This window comes from Culex quinquefasciatus, chromosome 3, assembly GCF_015732765.1.
Source record: "Culex quinquefasciatus strain JHB chromosome 3, VPISU_Cqui_1.0_pri_paternal, whole genome shotgun sequence".
NCBI classification, from domain to species: Eukaryota; Metazoa; Arthropoda; class Insecta; order Diptera; family Culicidae; genus Culex; species Culex quinquefasciatus.
Genome location: NC_051863.1, coordinates 48,303,217 through 48,319,385, shown reverse-complemented (window position 1 = coordinate 48,319,385; position 16,169 = coordinate 48,303,217). Strand labels below are relative to the sequence as shown.

The following is a 16,169-nucleotide window of genomic DNA, read 5'->3' as shown; positions in this document are numbered from 1 at the left end:
TTTCAATGAAACTTTGTAGATATGTTATCCTAGGCCTGTAAAAGCCATTTTTGGGTGTATGGAGCCGATAGTACTCGAAAATAACATTTGAGAAGGGCGTAAGTTATTTAAATATTTTTGTATTTTGCAATTTAAAAATTACTGTATCTCGAAGCCGTTGCATCGTATCAAAAAGTGGTCGAAGACAAGCTTATAGGAAATTGGACGGGCTTTCTGAAAAAATACACTGAAACAAAAATACATGCCACTTCTATGATTTCTTTTGATTTTAAAGTTTAAAAGTTAAATTTTAAGGTGATGTCACGATTTTTTTTTCGTTCAAATTTTTTGAGGAAATAGCCTAGGATGTTACAAAAAAACTGACGAAAAAATGCAGGATGGTATGTGAGGATCGAAGTAAACTGGGAGCGTGAACAGACGTATATTTTTTTCCACTGTCATATTTTTGGAATTTGTTTTTTTTTTAAGCTTTCGATTCCAATTTTTAAACCGGAGTTCCTGTACAATTTTAATGGTGGTAGCGGTTGAGGTTGTGTCAGTGGAATATCAAAACCCAGATTTCAACTTCTCGTCGGCTTGATGCTCTTCTTGGGGGTGACGATTTCACGAACAAGAAGGCAGGATCAGCAACAACTGGAGCACTTTATGAAGTGGTCATCATGCTCCTGTTCCAATCTACCAATCCGGCCAGCAGTATAAGACTAAATGCATCGTGTGGTGTGGGGTGGGTCTCGTGGCGCAGGGGTAGCGGCTTCGGCTGCCGATCCCGATGATGCTATGAGACGCGGGTTCGATTCCCGCCTTATCCACTGAGCTTCTATCGGATGGTGAAGTAAAACGTCGGTCCCGGTTTCTCCTGTCTCGTCAGAGGCGCTGGAGCAGAAATCCCACGTTAGAGGAAGGCCATGCCCCGGGGGGCGTAGTGCCAATAGTTTCGTGCATCGTGTGGTGATCAGTACCAACTTGCGGCGTCTTATGCCTTTGCTGCCGGTCGAGCAGTACCAGGATTGCTGCTGGAAGAACTGAAACCTTGATTGTTGCTGCCTGCTACTTTACTGTAGTCCTGTTCAAGTCCAGAAGTCTCAGAAGAATTACGATTCAAGTGGCATTTGATGATAAGTTCAAACCCTGCTGGAGCTGTTGAATCTTGATTTGGTGAGATCTATCCATTTTATCTATCATTATTTGATAGATGATTTTATTCCCTTATTTTATATAATATTCTATTGATCAAATGATATATCCATATTATCCCTTTCCCATCTTCCCTTTCTCCTATCCTCATTTCCTCCCCCTCCCCTCCCCTAAAAATTATTATCTGCCAAATTTACACTTACACACCACACCACAACTGATACGGAGCGTTTGGTACGGTATGTCCACGCATCCTTCCTCCCCTGATGATCCTGTGAAATGTGATCCATTCACAGAATCTGTCTCTGCGGTTAATGCAACGCAGTAGGCCTGGCCGCTTTAATTTTTGCTATACATTTTCGGGGTAACTCGGATGTACTGTAATCATTAATATTGACAAGAAAGGACTTGAGGCGTAATCTTACCACAAGTTCTTCCAGGATGCTTTTTTCGGACTGGCTGCGTTTGTGTTCGATTAGATTAGATTAGATTAGAAAAAATGCAGGATGGTATGTCTCTTCTTAAAAAAAAAAAACCAAACATCATTTACTAAAACTGTCTTTTTGAAAAGTGGTCTAAACGTCAAAATTTTTAAGAACCGATAGTGGGAATCGATTTCCCAGACAATTTTACATAAAAGTCTCCATATTGACCATTGTCCTATGTCCAATCCATGCGGGTTAAAAAATACAAATGTTGAAAAAATAGATTTTTTGTGGTTTCTGGCAATTTCCATATGACAGACTTGATTTTTCAGTCTCGAAAATATTTTTATCGGAAAGCTCGTTCAGTTTCCAATAAGTTTGCCTGTGACAGCTTTTCAATTTGACTCGTTTTAATATTTACGTAAGCTTATTTACTACGGTGATGAGATAGATTTGGTGTCAAATGGACTTTTATGTAAAAATAGACGCTTGATTTGATGGCGTACTCAGAATTCAGAAAAAACGTATTTTTCATCGAAAAAAACACTAATAAAGTTTTAAAAACTCTGCCACTTTCCGTTACTCGACTGTAAATTTTTTTGGAACATGTCATTTTAAGGGAAGTTCAATGTTCTTTTCAAATTAACATTAACTCAGAAGGGTCATTTTTTCATTTAGAACAATTTTTTTTCATTTTAAAGTTTCTCGTTTTTCTAACTTTGCAGGGTTATTTTTTAGATTTTAATAATGTTCTACAAAGTTGTAGAGTAGAAAATTACAAAAAAAAAGATAAACAAACATAAGGGGTTTACTTACAAACATCACGAGTTATCGCGATTTTACAAAAAAAAAGTTTTGAAAAAGTTGGTCGTCGTCGATCATGGACGACGAAACAAAGAGAAACGCAAAATGTAACTTTTTCAAAACTTTTTTTCGTAAAAACGTTAGAAAAAACAAGAAATGAAAAAAAACTAACTTTACAAAATGGCTTTTCAGAAAACAAAACTGAAATTTATAGGTGGAGAAAAGCCAGAATGAAAAGAATATTTATTTTCAATAACAAAAATCTTACTATTTTTATGCATAGTTTAACCATAATTTGTGTTTCATCATTGCTTTAAACTAAATCGCAACATGTTCCCTTTTTTCCAGATGATCGGTAGCGTTGGTGGCCGGCACATGTCGACCCGGCGGCGTGGTTCCTCGCCGATGGTCCGCTACGGGAACACGCTGACCATGCAGCTGGAACCTCCGGAAGGCCTAATCACCCCGCGCGTCTCGCCACGCAGACGGCGGGCTGTGACTACGAGTGACCATAAAAGCTGTGCTTTAATACAAACAAGACTGAAACTCGGGGATATCATGTGAGTACCGCAAGCGTTGAGCTTTCCTTGGTAGAGTGGAGAGAGCGAATGAAAGCTCGGGTCGCTTTTTGCGTTTTATCCGCGATGGAGTTTATGGCAAGGAAAAATGTTATAGCAGAAAAGAAAGTTGGGAGAGGAAAATTTCATGCAGAGAGGGAAAGCTCTTCTCACTTTTACAGAGCATTTATCCGGGAAACTTTGCTACAATTTGGATAAGAGCTTTCAGAAAAATTTACCGATAGATATTTGTTGGGAAAATGGTTACCATAATACACAGCTATCTAAAAGATTGCTTTCAGATAGTTTTTTTTTTAATTTATGGTTAGGTCTGAATTCATAACATACTTCTAGTTTTTTTTGAAATTTTTGCGCTTTTTATCTTTTCTTCAATATCCCCAAAAACAAATACAATTATTTTGATTGGAATATATTATGATTAATAATTAATAATAATTCATTTCATTTAAACATTAAAAATGAAAGTTTGCAAAGGGACCATCCATAAACACGTGGACACCTTAGGGGGGCGGGGTCTAGCCGGCGCCGATTTAAGCGCGCAACCTTTTATGAGCAGCCATGATTTCATGATTCACAATTTCTTCTGAAAAACGCAACTTTCACCGATAGAATATTTTGATTCGAACATATTCTTAATCAGAAAATGAAACACAACTTTCTACGAATAAATCTCCCATGGGTGTTTTCGATTTATATATTTTGCTTCCTCCATACCCGGCACAAATTGAAAAACGAATCTACTTGGTTACTAACCAAATAACTTTATATCTTTGGTTAAATGTATTTAAAACTCGATTAATGTGCCAAAAATTACTTGGGTAATTCTCTACCAACTCACACGAAATCGGGAAAAGATGCCCCGACCCCTCTTCGATTTGCGTGAAACTTTGTCCTAAGGGGTAACTTTTGTCCCTGATCACGAATCCGAGGTCCGTTTTTTGATATCTCGTGACGGAGGGGCGGTACGACCCCTTCCATTTTTGAACATGCGAAAAAAGAGGTGTTTTTCAATAATTTGCAGCCTGAAACGGTGATGAGATAGAAATTTGGTGTCAAAAGGACTTTTAAGAGCGAGTTTTTCACCAATGTGTAACAGGTCGTATCGAGGTGCTCCGATTTGCATGAAACTTTCAGCGTTTGTTTGTCTATACATGAGATGAACTCATGCCAAATATGAGCCCTCTACGACAAAGGGAAGTGGGGTAAAACGGGCATTGAAGTTTGAGGTCCAAAAAACATGAAAAATCTTAAAATTGCTCGCATTTCCGTAATACTTCATCGATTCCAGTTCTCTTAGATGCATTCGAAAGGTCTTTTGAAGCCCTTTAAAATGTGCTATAGACATCCAGGATTGGTATGACTTTTTCTCATAGCTTTTGCAAATTACTGTTAAAAATGTTTTTTTTTTAAACCTTAATAACTTTTTGCAACAGCCTCCAACACCCATACTCCCATAGGTCAAAAGTTAGGGAATTTCATGGACTATAAGCCTACGGTATTAACTTTTTGGCCAATCGCAGTTTTTCTCATAGTTTTACGATTTTTCTAGAACAAACATTTTACAACGTTAGTTTTTGCCCTGTAGGCTGCCATAGCGGCACTTTTTGGTCTCAATTTTGTCATATTCGGAATCCTCGGACAATTTCACGTAAGTAAGCAGTTTTGGAGTAGTAAATTTGATTGGAAAAATTGCCATTTAGAATGAATTAAAATATTTTTTAACAATTTGTTGGATTAGGGGTAAAACAGGTTTTCGCCTACTTGATACAGCATTTGACGTATTGATCATAGGGTAAATAAGATCTATTTCTTTTTTCAAAAATGTTTTATTTAATTATTTTTTAAATCCAATTTACAACTCCAATACTACTAACTTACGTGAAATTGTCCGAGGATTCCGAATATGACAAAATTGAGACCAAAAAGTGCCGCTATGGCAGCCTACAGGGCAAAAACTAACGTTGTAAAATGTTTGTTCTAGAAAAATCGAAAAACTATGAGAAAAACTGCGATTGGCCAAAAAGTTAACACCGTAGACTTATAGTCCATGTAATTACCTATCTTTTGACCTGTGGGAGTATGGGTGTTGGAGGCTGTTGGAAAAAGATATTAAGGTTTTAAAAAAATCCATTTTTGTCAGTAATTTGCAAAAGCTATGAGAAAAAGTCGAACCAATCCTGGATGTCTATGGCACATTTTAAAGTGCTCCAAAAGACCTTTAGAATCCATCTAAGAGAGTTGGAATGGATGAAGTTTTACGGAAATGCGAGCAATTTTAATTTTTTTTGGTTTTTTGGACCTCAAACTTCAATGCCCGTTTAACCCCACTTCCCTTTGTCGTAGAGGGCTCATATTTGGCATGAGTTCATCTCATGTATAGACAAACAAACGCTGAAAGTTTCATCCAAATCGGAGCACCTCGATACGACCTCTAGAACAAACCAAGCAATATTTACAAATACTGCCTCTTAAGTAAAATTAGACGCCCGATTTGATGGCGTACTCAGAATTCCCAAAAAACGTATTTTTCATCGAAAAAAACACTAAAAAAGGTTTAAAAATTCTCCCATTTTCCGTTACTCGACTGTAAAAATTTTTGAACATGTCATTTTATGAGAAATTTAATGTACTTTTCGAATCTACATTGACCCAGAAGGGTAATTTTTTCATTTAGAACTAAATTTTTCATTTTAAAATTTCGTGTTTTTTTTCTAACTTTGCAAGGTTATTTTTAAAAGTGTAACAATGTTTTACAAAGTTGTAGAGCAGACAATTACAAAAATTTTGATATATAGACATAAGGGGTTTGCTTATAAACATCACGAGTTATCGCGATTTTACGAATTTTTTTTTTTGAAAAAGTTACTTTTTGCGTTTGTTTTTGTTTCGTCGTCCGTGTCTGTGGCGGGTGACCATGAACGGCCATGATTACGACGACCAACTTTTCAAAACTTTTTTTTCGTAAAATCGCGATAACTCGTGATGTTTATAAGCAAACCCCTTATGTCTATATATCAAAATTTTTGTAATTGTTTGCTCTACAACTTTGTAGAACATTGCTACACTCTAAAAAATAGCCCTGCAAAGTTAGAAAAAACACGAAATTTTAAAATGAAAAAAATTGTTCTAAATGAAAAAATTACCCATCTGGGTCAATGTAGATTCGAAAAGAACATTAAATTTCCCATAAAATGACATGTTCCAAAATTTTTTACAGTCGAGTAACGGAAAATGGGAGAATTTTTATAACTTTTTTTGTTTTTTTTTTTCGATGAAAAATACGTTTTTTTTGGATTTCTGAGTACGCCATCAAAGCGGGCGTCTAATTTTACATAAAAGTCCCTTTGACACCAAATTTCTATCTCATCACCGTTTCAGGCTGCAAATTATTGAAAAACACCTCTTTTTTGGCACCTTCAAATATGGAAGGGGTCGTACCACCCCTCCGTCACGAGATATCAAAAAACGGACCTCGGATTCGTGATCAGGGACAAAAGTTACTCCTTAGGACAAAGTTTCACGCAAATCGAAGAGGGGTCGGGGCAACTGCTGTGTGAGTTGGCGGAGAATTACCCACTTCCAATGCATGTTTTGGATTATTGCCATGGACATTGAATAGCTTATGAAATCAAAGTGTCTCAGAGAAGTCAACATTGAGACAGACGTGGATTCTGGGTGTATTCTAATATTTGATCAAATCTAATGAAAGGACATTGTAGCCCAACTCATGCCCTATTAAATGACGAAAGAAATTTGGAGAAATATTAGTTTTCGTGTTAATGGCAGGCTATGAGCGAAAATGTAATTTTCAGTCATAATTAACATTTAAACACCAGAATCAAACATTTATGAATCACTTTTTAAGGGAGTGCCCATAATCAAAACCACTATTATGGCAAAACGGTATCCAGTAGACACAACTTTCTCCCAAATATGAGCCTGGTTGGATAAAACCACGATTTGCTAGGGCCATTTTATCATTGTTCCCCTTCTCTCATTGATGACTACTCTACCCTACTAGACATTTTATTGTTCAGCCAAATTTCAAATTTGTAAGATGGGATCACATGGGATCGAGAAATTTCTCGTAGATTTCAAAATCCTCAAACGTTCATAAAACTACGTATTTTCGAAATAAGCACTCAATTTTTTTCATTTTGTAATATAAATGATTCATGATATTATGCAAATGATATTAAGTAGTTTTTCTTTTTGTTGCCCATTTCATTTTACATCAAAATAAATTATTGTTGAAACCATAGCTGAATGGAACTCCAAAACGGAACTATTGAAATTATTTAAATAAATTAAAATTTTAAATACCTAAATTATTCGCAAAACTGCATATTAAAATAAACCCTTTTTTTGTTTCTGCGACACGGGTTGAACAGCTCGGGATATTCTCGATCATTTTATACTGGTTGCAAAAAATCTTAAGTCTGAGTGCTTTCAAGTAAAATACTAAAATGTAATGATTTGTTAGAGAATTTTATATAGATTTAAACAGAGATGCGGTAGTGTTGGTCTGACGATGACTCGACCGCTTCGACAGATTTGGCCGTGGGGACGTGATGTTAAAGTGTGCTTTCAGTGTTTAAGAGTGAGAGAGCGACTGCAGCGGCTTCGGCACTGTTTTCAGTTTGGGTTGTGTGAGAAACGGGCTACTTGCTGGTGACTCCAAAAAACTACAAAGCAACCGGGTGAGCGAATTCCAGTTGGAATATACTTGTATGTGTCAGAAGTGTGAATGGAATTGGACAAGGTTGTTCTTTTGTTACATTTAATTTATTTCTAGAATTGGCTTTTCAATAAGAAAAGATATAAAAAGCAAATGGTAAAAAGGAGTTCAAACTATTTTTTGATTTTTTTCCCATGTCACCTTATTTGTAACCTAACACTTGGTAAACATTTAAGACCCTTGACCATTAATTACAATTAGTTTTTTTTGTGTGAATGGTTGTGTGAGTCAATGAATGAGTGTATATAATATTAACTAAAAACTTGGTTACAGGACAAGATAACTGTGATTTTCGAAAAATACGCGTACAAGGTCGTCCGTCTGTCTAGGTTTTGCTATTTACCTATTTCCAGTTAGTCAGGTTCAATCTTTCCACAGCCGGCTGTCTAAGAATGAACGTTTTAGATAATTTAAACTTCATTCACTAAATACAAATAATACAGGCGGTTCACGGTGAAACGCTGTAGTTATAAAACAAGATCGACCTTGAAAATTTTTCATATTAATCGGTGAGTTATTGTGTGCCTCAAGCCCTTTCTTCATCATCGCTGATTGGATGGCAAGTTGACGATTGAGTTAGTTAGGTTTATCGCGTAATAAAATTATTTTGATTCATCAAGAACGTCGTGTGGTGCGCGAGTCTTTTTTTGTGTTGAAAAGACCTTCCCATTGCTCCGTAGCTCGGAGGGCACGACGTCGGTTGTTTGTGTGTTAAGCCCTCTCCATAGCATCGTAGCTCGAAAGGCAACGAAAATCAATACCTTATCTAGCTTACAGAAAGAAGATCGGAAGGCTCTTGATAGTTGAGTTCCTCGCGTCTATTCCGTAACAAATTTAAGAACTAAATGATTATATAATTAAAAATCAGACTACGCTATCATTGCAGCATTGCGTTTAACACCTCATTTTATAAATAAATATTATTTGGTTTTATCTTTCCACTGACGGCTGTCTAAGATTAAACCATTTCATTAAAAAATTTACAACAGTTAAACGGGAAATGTCTCATCCGCAGCATCCGATTGTTTGCCTTGAGAATAAAATATAATACCTTTCAACAAACACTATGATTTTGGGTCGCATCATCATCTTCTATGATGAATCCTTACCAAACACCCTATCCTACTAACAAGTTTTCAGGTTCCTGGCGCTCGTGTGGTGTAAGCACAGAGTAAATCAGCTGCCCTAGTAGCAACCTGCGCTAACTAACATTCCCGTCCCTTAAAATCGAGATCTACAAACTGACATGGCGGGCGCCGTTGGTGGCCAATGACTGTTACCTATTCGCAACTGATCTAGTTTTAGCAATCATGGTGTTTTATCTTTTTGGCGCATTCATACATGCTGTTGATAAGGGAAACACCACTTGATAGTCAAAGCCTATGATCAGTAGTGCTGAAAGGATATTACGTTTCTGTTCAGCAACGGAGAAGGACAACCATGGGTGGTCTCTCATGCTCATGCTCATGCTCAGAATTTTATATAGATTTAAACAGTTTTTTCTTCTTTTTTCCCTCTTTTTTAAATTGCTCAAACATAAATTGCTTTAAAATTGCTCTATATATTCAAGGGGAAAATATGCTTCATAAAAAGACGACAAAATTTTAAAGAAAAACTGAAAACATTTGATAAATCACTTGAAGTTTGTTAGGGTCAAACGATAAAACAATTTTATTTTTACATAAATTATACTAACTTTAATTGTGTTTGTTTTGAAACATTTTAAACATCAGAAAGTGAAATTATTGACAAACGGAATAGACATTCATAGCAAATAGAATCCAAGGGACCGTTGAGGAAGAGATTCTTCAAGCAAGAGGGCTGAACCCTTGGGAGAGAGGGAAGAAGAAGAAAAGAAGAATAAAAAATATAAATATATTTTTTACTGAATAGTCCTCATCAATAGCTACAACTTTGCCCTAGACACCAAATTGATCAGCATAATCCTTCAAAAGTTACTGATTTTTGAATATTTCTTGAAACCATGGCTTGATTTTTTTTTTAAAATTATTGTAAATAATTCAAGGTGGCCACTTTGAACATTGTCCCAGTCAATGGACATTAACATCAAAACATATTTGCAACGGCCTTAACTAAACAATTAAACAATTCTTTTACTATCTATAATTCAACATACATTCCTTTTAAGATTGAATTGAAATCGAGAGCATTTATCATAACATGAATTTTAAATTATTGGAATCATACTGATTTGAAAAGTTCAGTATGTTGATACAATAAGAGACAAAAAAAAACAAAAACGGGTTTTACAAATCTTTTAAAAAAATGTTCCAAATAATGATGAAGTCAATCAATAAAAACACGTTTTTAATGTTGTAATGTTTGTAAAGCTAGAAACTTAAGTTCAGCGTTATTCAATACCATAATTTCCACCATTAATTTTTATTATCTAGTGCATGTTGCGTTCCATTAATCAACCAGTTTAAATTTAATATGCTAAATTACTCAACATGAACAAACAAACACAGTTTCACGAAGTAAACCCCCCTCTTCCAGACCTTTGCATGCACGTCCTCAAGAGTTTAATAATCATCCATTCGCTCGAGCACCGTAATGATTTACGTGACACACCGCAATCCAAACCCCAAACCCAATTCCGTGCTTTCTCTCTTTTCAAAAACATTCACCAATTGACACCTGTTTGCCGCCGCCGCCAGTCAGTGTAACATTGCAACCTGTGTGTTACTATATAGCTTTTTCAAACCATATTGACACATTTACCTTCAACCAAGCGGGGGTTTGTGTAAAAGTATCTCCCACGTGAGCGCACTTTTCTCGAGGGGAGGAAGAAAAGCGAAGGGAGGAAACATAACTCAACTACTTTGCATTTTAGGGTTAGGGGAGCGACATTTGGTCTATTTGAAAATTTATTTTTTGAACACTAGATTTTAAGTTTCCATTCCAAAAATAGACCCAAATTCCGCACACCATAGGTCCAAAATAGGTCCAACCACGTGCTCCCGCTCGTTTGCGAGGGGGGAAAAGCACGTCATTTTCCTCCCGCACCAAAGTTGTTTACATTCTGTCGCTTGCCGCGCTCACCAATACAATCGCACCCTCTGATAACTGATAACGGCCACACCAGCACAAGCGCAGCGCCAAGCAAAACACCACACCAACACACCCGTGAGCACCTCCCACGTGTTCATTTTCCCCACGTGCGTTCATTTTGGGGTGTTGAAAAATTTCGTCCTCGCGCCGACCGACCATTCACTGTCGAACTTTGGACTGGTCCGGACGTGTTTCGGAGCGCGCGCTCGCGGTCGTCACAGTTTTCTAGAAGGGTGTGAGAGAGTGAAAAGAGCAAGAAGAAGAAAAAAGTGTGAAAAACTGTGTCAGCAGGGAAGGACAATTTTTGGCCGTTTTCCAGGGTGCGGATCACGGAATTTCGGAAGTCGCAGACCGCGGAATCGAGGGAAATTGCGGTGAAAAACGGTCCGGGAGTTCTGGGAGTGGGAAAAGCTGGATCAGGTGTCGCGAGCTGTTTTTTTTCTAATTTAATTAATCTGAGTTTGTCGTTTTCCACGGCTTTTCCGGGGGTAGAAAAGCTTCCAAATCGAGTTGGGCTGCCTCAAAAGGGTGGAAAAGTGTGAAAATTCGTGCTGAAAAGCCTTCCTCAGAAGCTGCGACGGAAAAGGGGCATCCAATTTTCAAGAAGGCGGAGAAAATCTTAAGTTTTCACAATTAATGGGAAAATAAGTGCAGGGAAAAAAGCTCTCCGCTTGTGTTGGTGTGGAAAAGCAGTCGCGCGCTCGTTAGTGTTGGTGTGTGCAGCGTGACGAGTTGTGTCTACTCCCCCCGAAAGCAGCAGCAGCAGCAGCAGTCTTCAACGGAGGACATCCGAGAAAAGGAAAAGCTTGTGGCGCAGTGTTGGTGCGATAACAGCGTGGGGGTTTGTTTGTGGTCGTGAAAGGCGATCGGAGCGCCTCTGGTGGCCAAAAAGGGGGGCGACTCTTTTTTGAGTCTTTTGTGAAGGAAAATTACGCACAGTTGCTGCAGCGAAGGAAAGCTTTAGGAATTGCAACAGCGGCATCGGAGAAGGGAGTAAGGAGTGGGTGGTGGAATTTTTCAACTTCAGGACCTTCAGCCAGTGTAAGAGCCTGTGAGGAGCAGCAGCAGCCGCACAGATGAGTGCTTTCCTGCGTTGGGTGGTCTAACCAATATGGCCGAGTGGTCGCCGAGCAATAGGACACATCTGGATCAACTGACGGTGGGTGGAACCGGTGGAAGCTTGCTTCTTTGTTTTGGGGCACAGGGATATCTTCATGTCATTTAAATTACATTCGACATTAAATTACCATACCGGAGCCACTTTTCCAATGACTTCAACTCCATCTCAGGAATTTGGGAGTTTTAGCGTCTCCAACAACAACCCTGAAAAATATATCAAAAACAAACAGATGTGAATCCCATTTTATATAATTCAACAAATCATGTAAACACTGCACAGAAAATAAAGTAGTAATCCAGCTGCGTGTAAAAGGCCTGGGTGTAAAATAAATTTTGCAATATTTTATGAAATTCTGTGTAATAATACACCCTGAATTATGTAGCCCATCAGTATGGGAAACCTACTTGACCGAAATGTCAAGCTCACATATACGTTTATCCTTTCCATTTTGCATCGGTCTGATGGCCGAGTGGGCTAAGGCGCCAGTCCTTACTGTTGGTGCTGGGTTTGAGTCCCGTCGGTTGAAACTTTTTTTTTGTGTTTACAAAAATTTTACATGCAGCGTGTAATATTGAGTGTCTTTTTTGACGAAGGTGATGTGCATGCTTTTGCATGTGATTTTACCATCGGATTTTTTTGCTGTGTGTCTACCATCAAAGCAAACTGTTAAACACCAAAAAATCGCCAATTGGCAGCTCCCAACGGAGGAGGGATAACATTTTGGTGTCAGGCCTAAATTTTAAAATAACTTTTGATGCCAAAAATACCCAAACTAAGAAACGTGCGATAACAGCTCGGGAAAAAGGGAAAATTTTCATAGAATTTCCTCCTTAACCCCAACATATCAAAAAAGGAGACAAAATTCTTATTTCATATTTTCTAAAATATTATCAAAATAAATCTTTTCTTTGAATTTACTAAGCTACTTTATTCCTATTTTTCGCGAAAAAAGCTTTTCTGTGAATCGTGACACAATGCAAAGATAAATTTAAATAATTTTGTTTTCAAAGAATCCATTATTTATGAAATGATTTACAACAATTTAATAATTTTATGAAATGGTTTATGGGTAATTCTCCGCCAACTCACACAGCAGTTGCCCTGACCCCTCTTCGATTTGCGTGAAACTTTGTCCTAAGGGGTAACTTTTGTCCCTGATCACGAATCCGAGGTCCGTTTTTTGATATCTCGTGACGGAGGGGCGGTACGATCCCTTCCATTTTTGAACATGCGAAAAAAGAGGTGTTTTTCAATAATTTGCAGCCTGAAACGGTGATGAGATAGAAATTTGGTGTCAAAGAGACTTTTATGTAAAATTAGACGCCCGATTTGATGGCGTACTCAAAATTACGAAAAAACGTATTTTTCATCAAAAAAAACACTAAAAAAGTTTCAAAAATTCTCTCATTTTCCGTTACTCGACTGTAAAAATTTTTGGAACATGTCATTTTATGGGAAATTTAATGTACTTTTCGAATCTACATTGACCCAGAAGGGTCATTTTTTCATTTAGAACAAAATTTTTCATTTTAAAATTTCGTTTTTTTTCTAACTTTGCAGGGTTATTTTTTAGAGTGTAACAATGTTCTACAAAGTTGTAGAGCAGACAATTACAAAAATTTTGATATATAGACATAAGGGGTTTTCTTATAAACATCACGAGTTATCGCGATTTTACGAAAAAAAGTTTTGAAAAAGTTGGTCGTCATCGATCATGGCCGTTCATGGTCACCCGCGACAGACACGGACGACGAAACAAAGAGAAACGCAAAAAGTTACTTTTTCAAAACTTTTTTTCGTAAAATCGCGATAACTCGTGATGTTTATAAGCAAACCCCTTATGTCCATATATCAAAATTTTTGTAATTGTCTGCTCTACAACTTTGTAGAACATTGTTACACTCTAAAAAATAACCCTGCAATGTTAGAAAAAACACGAAATTTTAAAATGAAAAATTTTGTTCTAAATGAAAAAATGACCCTTCTGGGTCAATGTAGATTCAAAAACTACATTAAATTTCCCATAAAATGACATGTTCCAAAAAATTTTACAGTCGAGTAACGGAAAATGAGAGAATTTTTGAAACTTTTTTAGTGTTTTTTTCGATGAAAAATACGTTTTTTCGGAATTCTGAGTACGCCATCAAATCGGGCGTCTAATTTTACATAAAAGTCCCTTTGACACCAAATTTCTATCTCATCACCGTTTCAGGCTGCAAATTATTGAAAACACCTCTTTTTCGCATGTTCAAAAATGGAAGGGTCGTACCGCCCTCCGTCACGAGATATCAAAAAACGGACCTCGGATTCGTGATCAGGGACAAAAGTTACCCCTTAGGACAAAGTTTCACGCAAATCGAAGAGGGGTCGGGGCAACTTTTCCCGATTTCGTGTGAGTTGGTAGAGAATTACCCTTATAGTATTTAAAAACAAATTAAAGTGATTAAATATGTTTGCTGTGTTATCGTACAAACACCTTCCAAATTCCTTTTCAAAAATACTTGGTTTCTTACTGTACTGCACAGTTCAACAAAAATGCATCCATGCGACCAGTTTCTAGTGATAATTTTCCCAATAAATTTGAATTTACTAAGGGTTTCCATTTTCAACAGGTTTAGAATTTTCCGGGAAACGGTAAAATAATTTAGAAGATCTCGGAGATTCCATTACAACAACACTGCAACATTACAATTTTTAATATTTGATAATTTGGTAATCCTTTTCCAATGAGATTCGAAAGAACAAGTTTCGTTGAAATAAATCTCATTTGTAAATTTGATAATAAATACCTGTATTTTGAATTGTTTTTTTTTTTACTAAAAAAGAAAAGTTGCAATATGTTTAGCAAGAATGTTTAAATCGAATTTTAAAAGCATAGTTTTATTTCATTAGTATTTTATCTTTGAATCTATGAACACACTTTTCAGGAAAAAATTACTTTCAAAAGTTTTTTGTAGGCAATTTCCTTAGGTATCCAATGCTTCAAAGAGCAAGTTGTTTAATCGAGAATTGATGAGAAATCTATTTTTCAGTTTCTGATTTAATTTTCTTCATAATTTATTGGAAACTTTTAAATAATTGTTCAGAAAACTTGTCTTTTTACCTTCGTCAAAAAAGATTACTCATCAATATGTGCCAAATTAGACAAGTTACAACTTTGTAGACGTCAAACGCCAAACGTTTTGATCCTTTATTTTTAACTGAGTTAAAATGGTTTAAAAGGTTGCCCAGACCATATTTTGTTTCAATAATTTTGATGATTTCAAAAGTTATGAATTGAATGTTTTAAATATCAAATATTTACAGATGTTTTTCAAATATTGAGCAAAAGAAAAAAGAATAGTTGAAAAATTTAAAAAATACGAATACAAAATTGAGCATTTAAAGTAAACCCAACATAACAAGAAAAAAAATTTTGGTTTTATGCAGATAAGTGAACAAAAAATTCATTGATTTCCATTGATTAGCAACATTTAGTACAAATTAACTTTGTAGCGCCCATTTTTTGTATTTTTTGCATAAACTATTTTAAAAATATCAAAAATATTTTTTTGAAGAACTTAATTAAAGTTTTATCAACTAAAAACCAGTTAAAATGCATTTTCCTGCGTTTATAATCATATTTAGCATGTTATTTATGAAATATCAATAAACAGTCCCACAAAAAAAAAATCGCGAAAAAAAATTTGGGTATAAAATGAATTTTAAACACATTTTTATCCAAATGTTGAAACCTAGGCTTTTAGTTATTTTTTTTGCCACCCCCATCGACTTTGATCAAGGCCGAGGGACATAAACTTCAAAAAAAGAATTTCAGCATATTTGTCGCCAGTATTGGCTTTGAAAATCAAGGGGATTTTTTTTTTCAAAAAACTTTAAAACTTCAATGGAAACTGCCGTGTAATCAACTAACAACAAATTAAAATGCATTGTCCTGCGTTGATAATTTGATGCCTCTATTCTGCCTACCATTGAAAAAACGGCTAATATCCACTTTTGACAAAAACGAGATATTAGCACCAGGTGGTAGAGGATGTTCCAACGCATCTTCTGGAACTTGAATTTTACTGATATAGTGTTTAGATTTGGCTGCCGATGCGAAAAACCGAACGGCTAATATGCCACTCTTATGGGAAATTGCCTTGACGGAGATTTTGTAACAAACACTAGAACACGTTTTTCTCGGAATACATGATTTGGCATAATAGCCGAATCTCTTGTACTAAGCTTACTGGTTTTCCTATCTAATTAGCATACATAGTTAAACGAAAATCATGGTAATATTACAAATTTACATA

At 36.3% G+C, this 16,169-nt stretch overlaps 1 protein-coding gene across 13 annotated transcripts in view; it reads left to right on the top strand.

Annotated features, from left to right (window-relative positions):
* The first annotated feature begins 2,711 nt into the window (after window positions 1-2,711).
* Window positions 2,712-16,169, top strand: part of LOC6036934 (voltage-dependent calcium channel type A subunit alpha-1) — a 176,843-nt gene continuing 163,385 nt past the window's right edge. For 12 of the 13 annotated variants that reach the window (XM_038264614.1, XM_038264621.1, XM_038264617.1 and 9 more), the window contains exon 1: window positions 2,712-2,923. In XM_038264614.1, the coding sequence (XP_038120542.1) occupies window positions 2,712-2,923 (212 nt within the window). Of the gene's footprint in view, window positions 2,924-10,918; window positions 11,911-16,169 lie in introns of those variants that run through there. The other variant, XM_038264623.1, reaches the window with a different exon arrangement.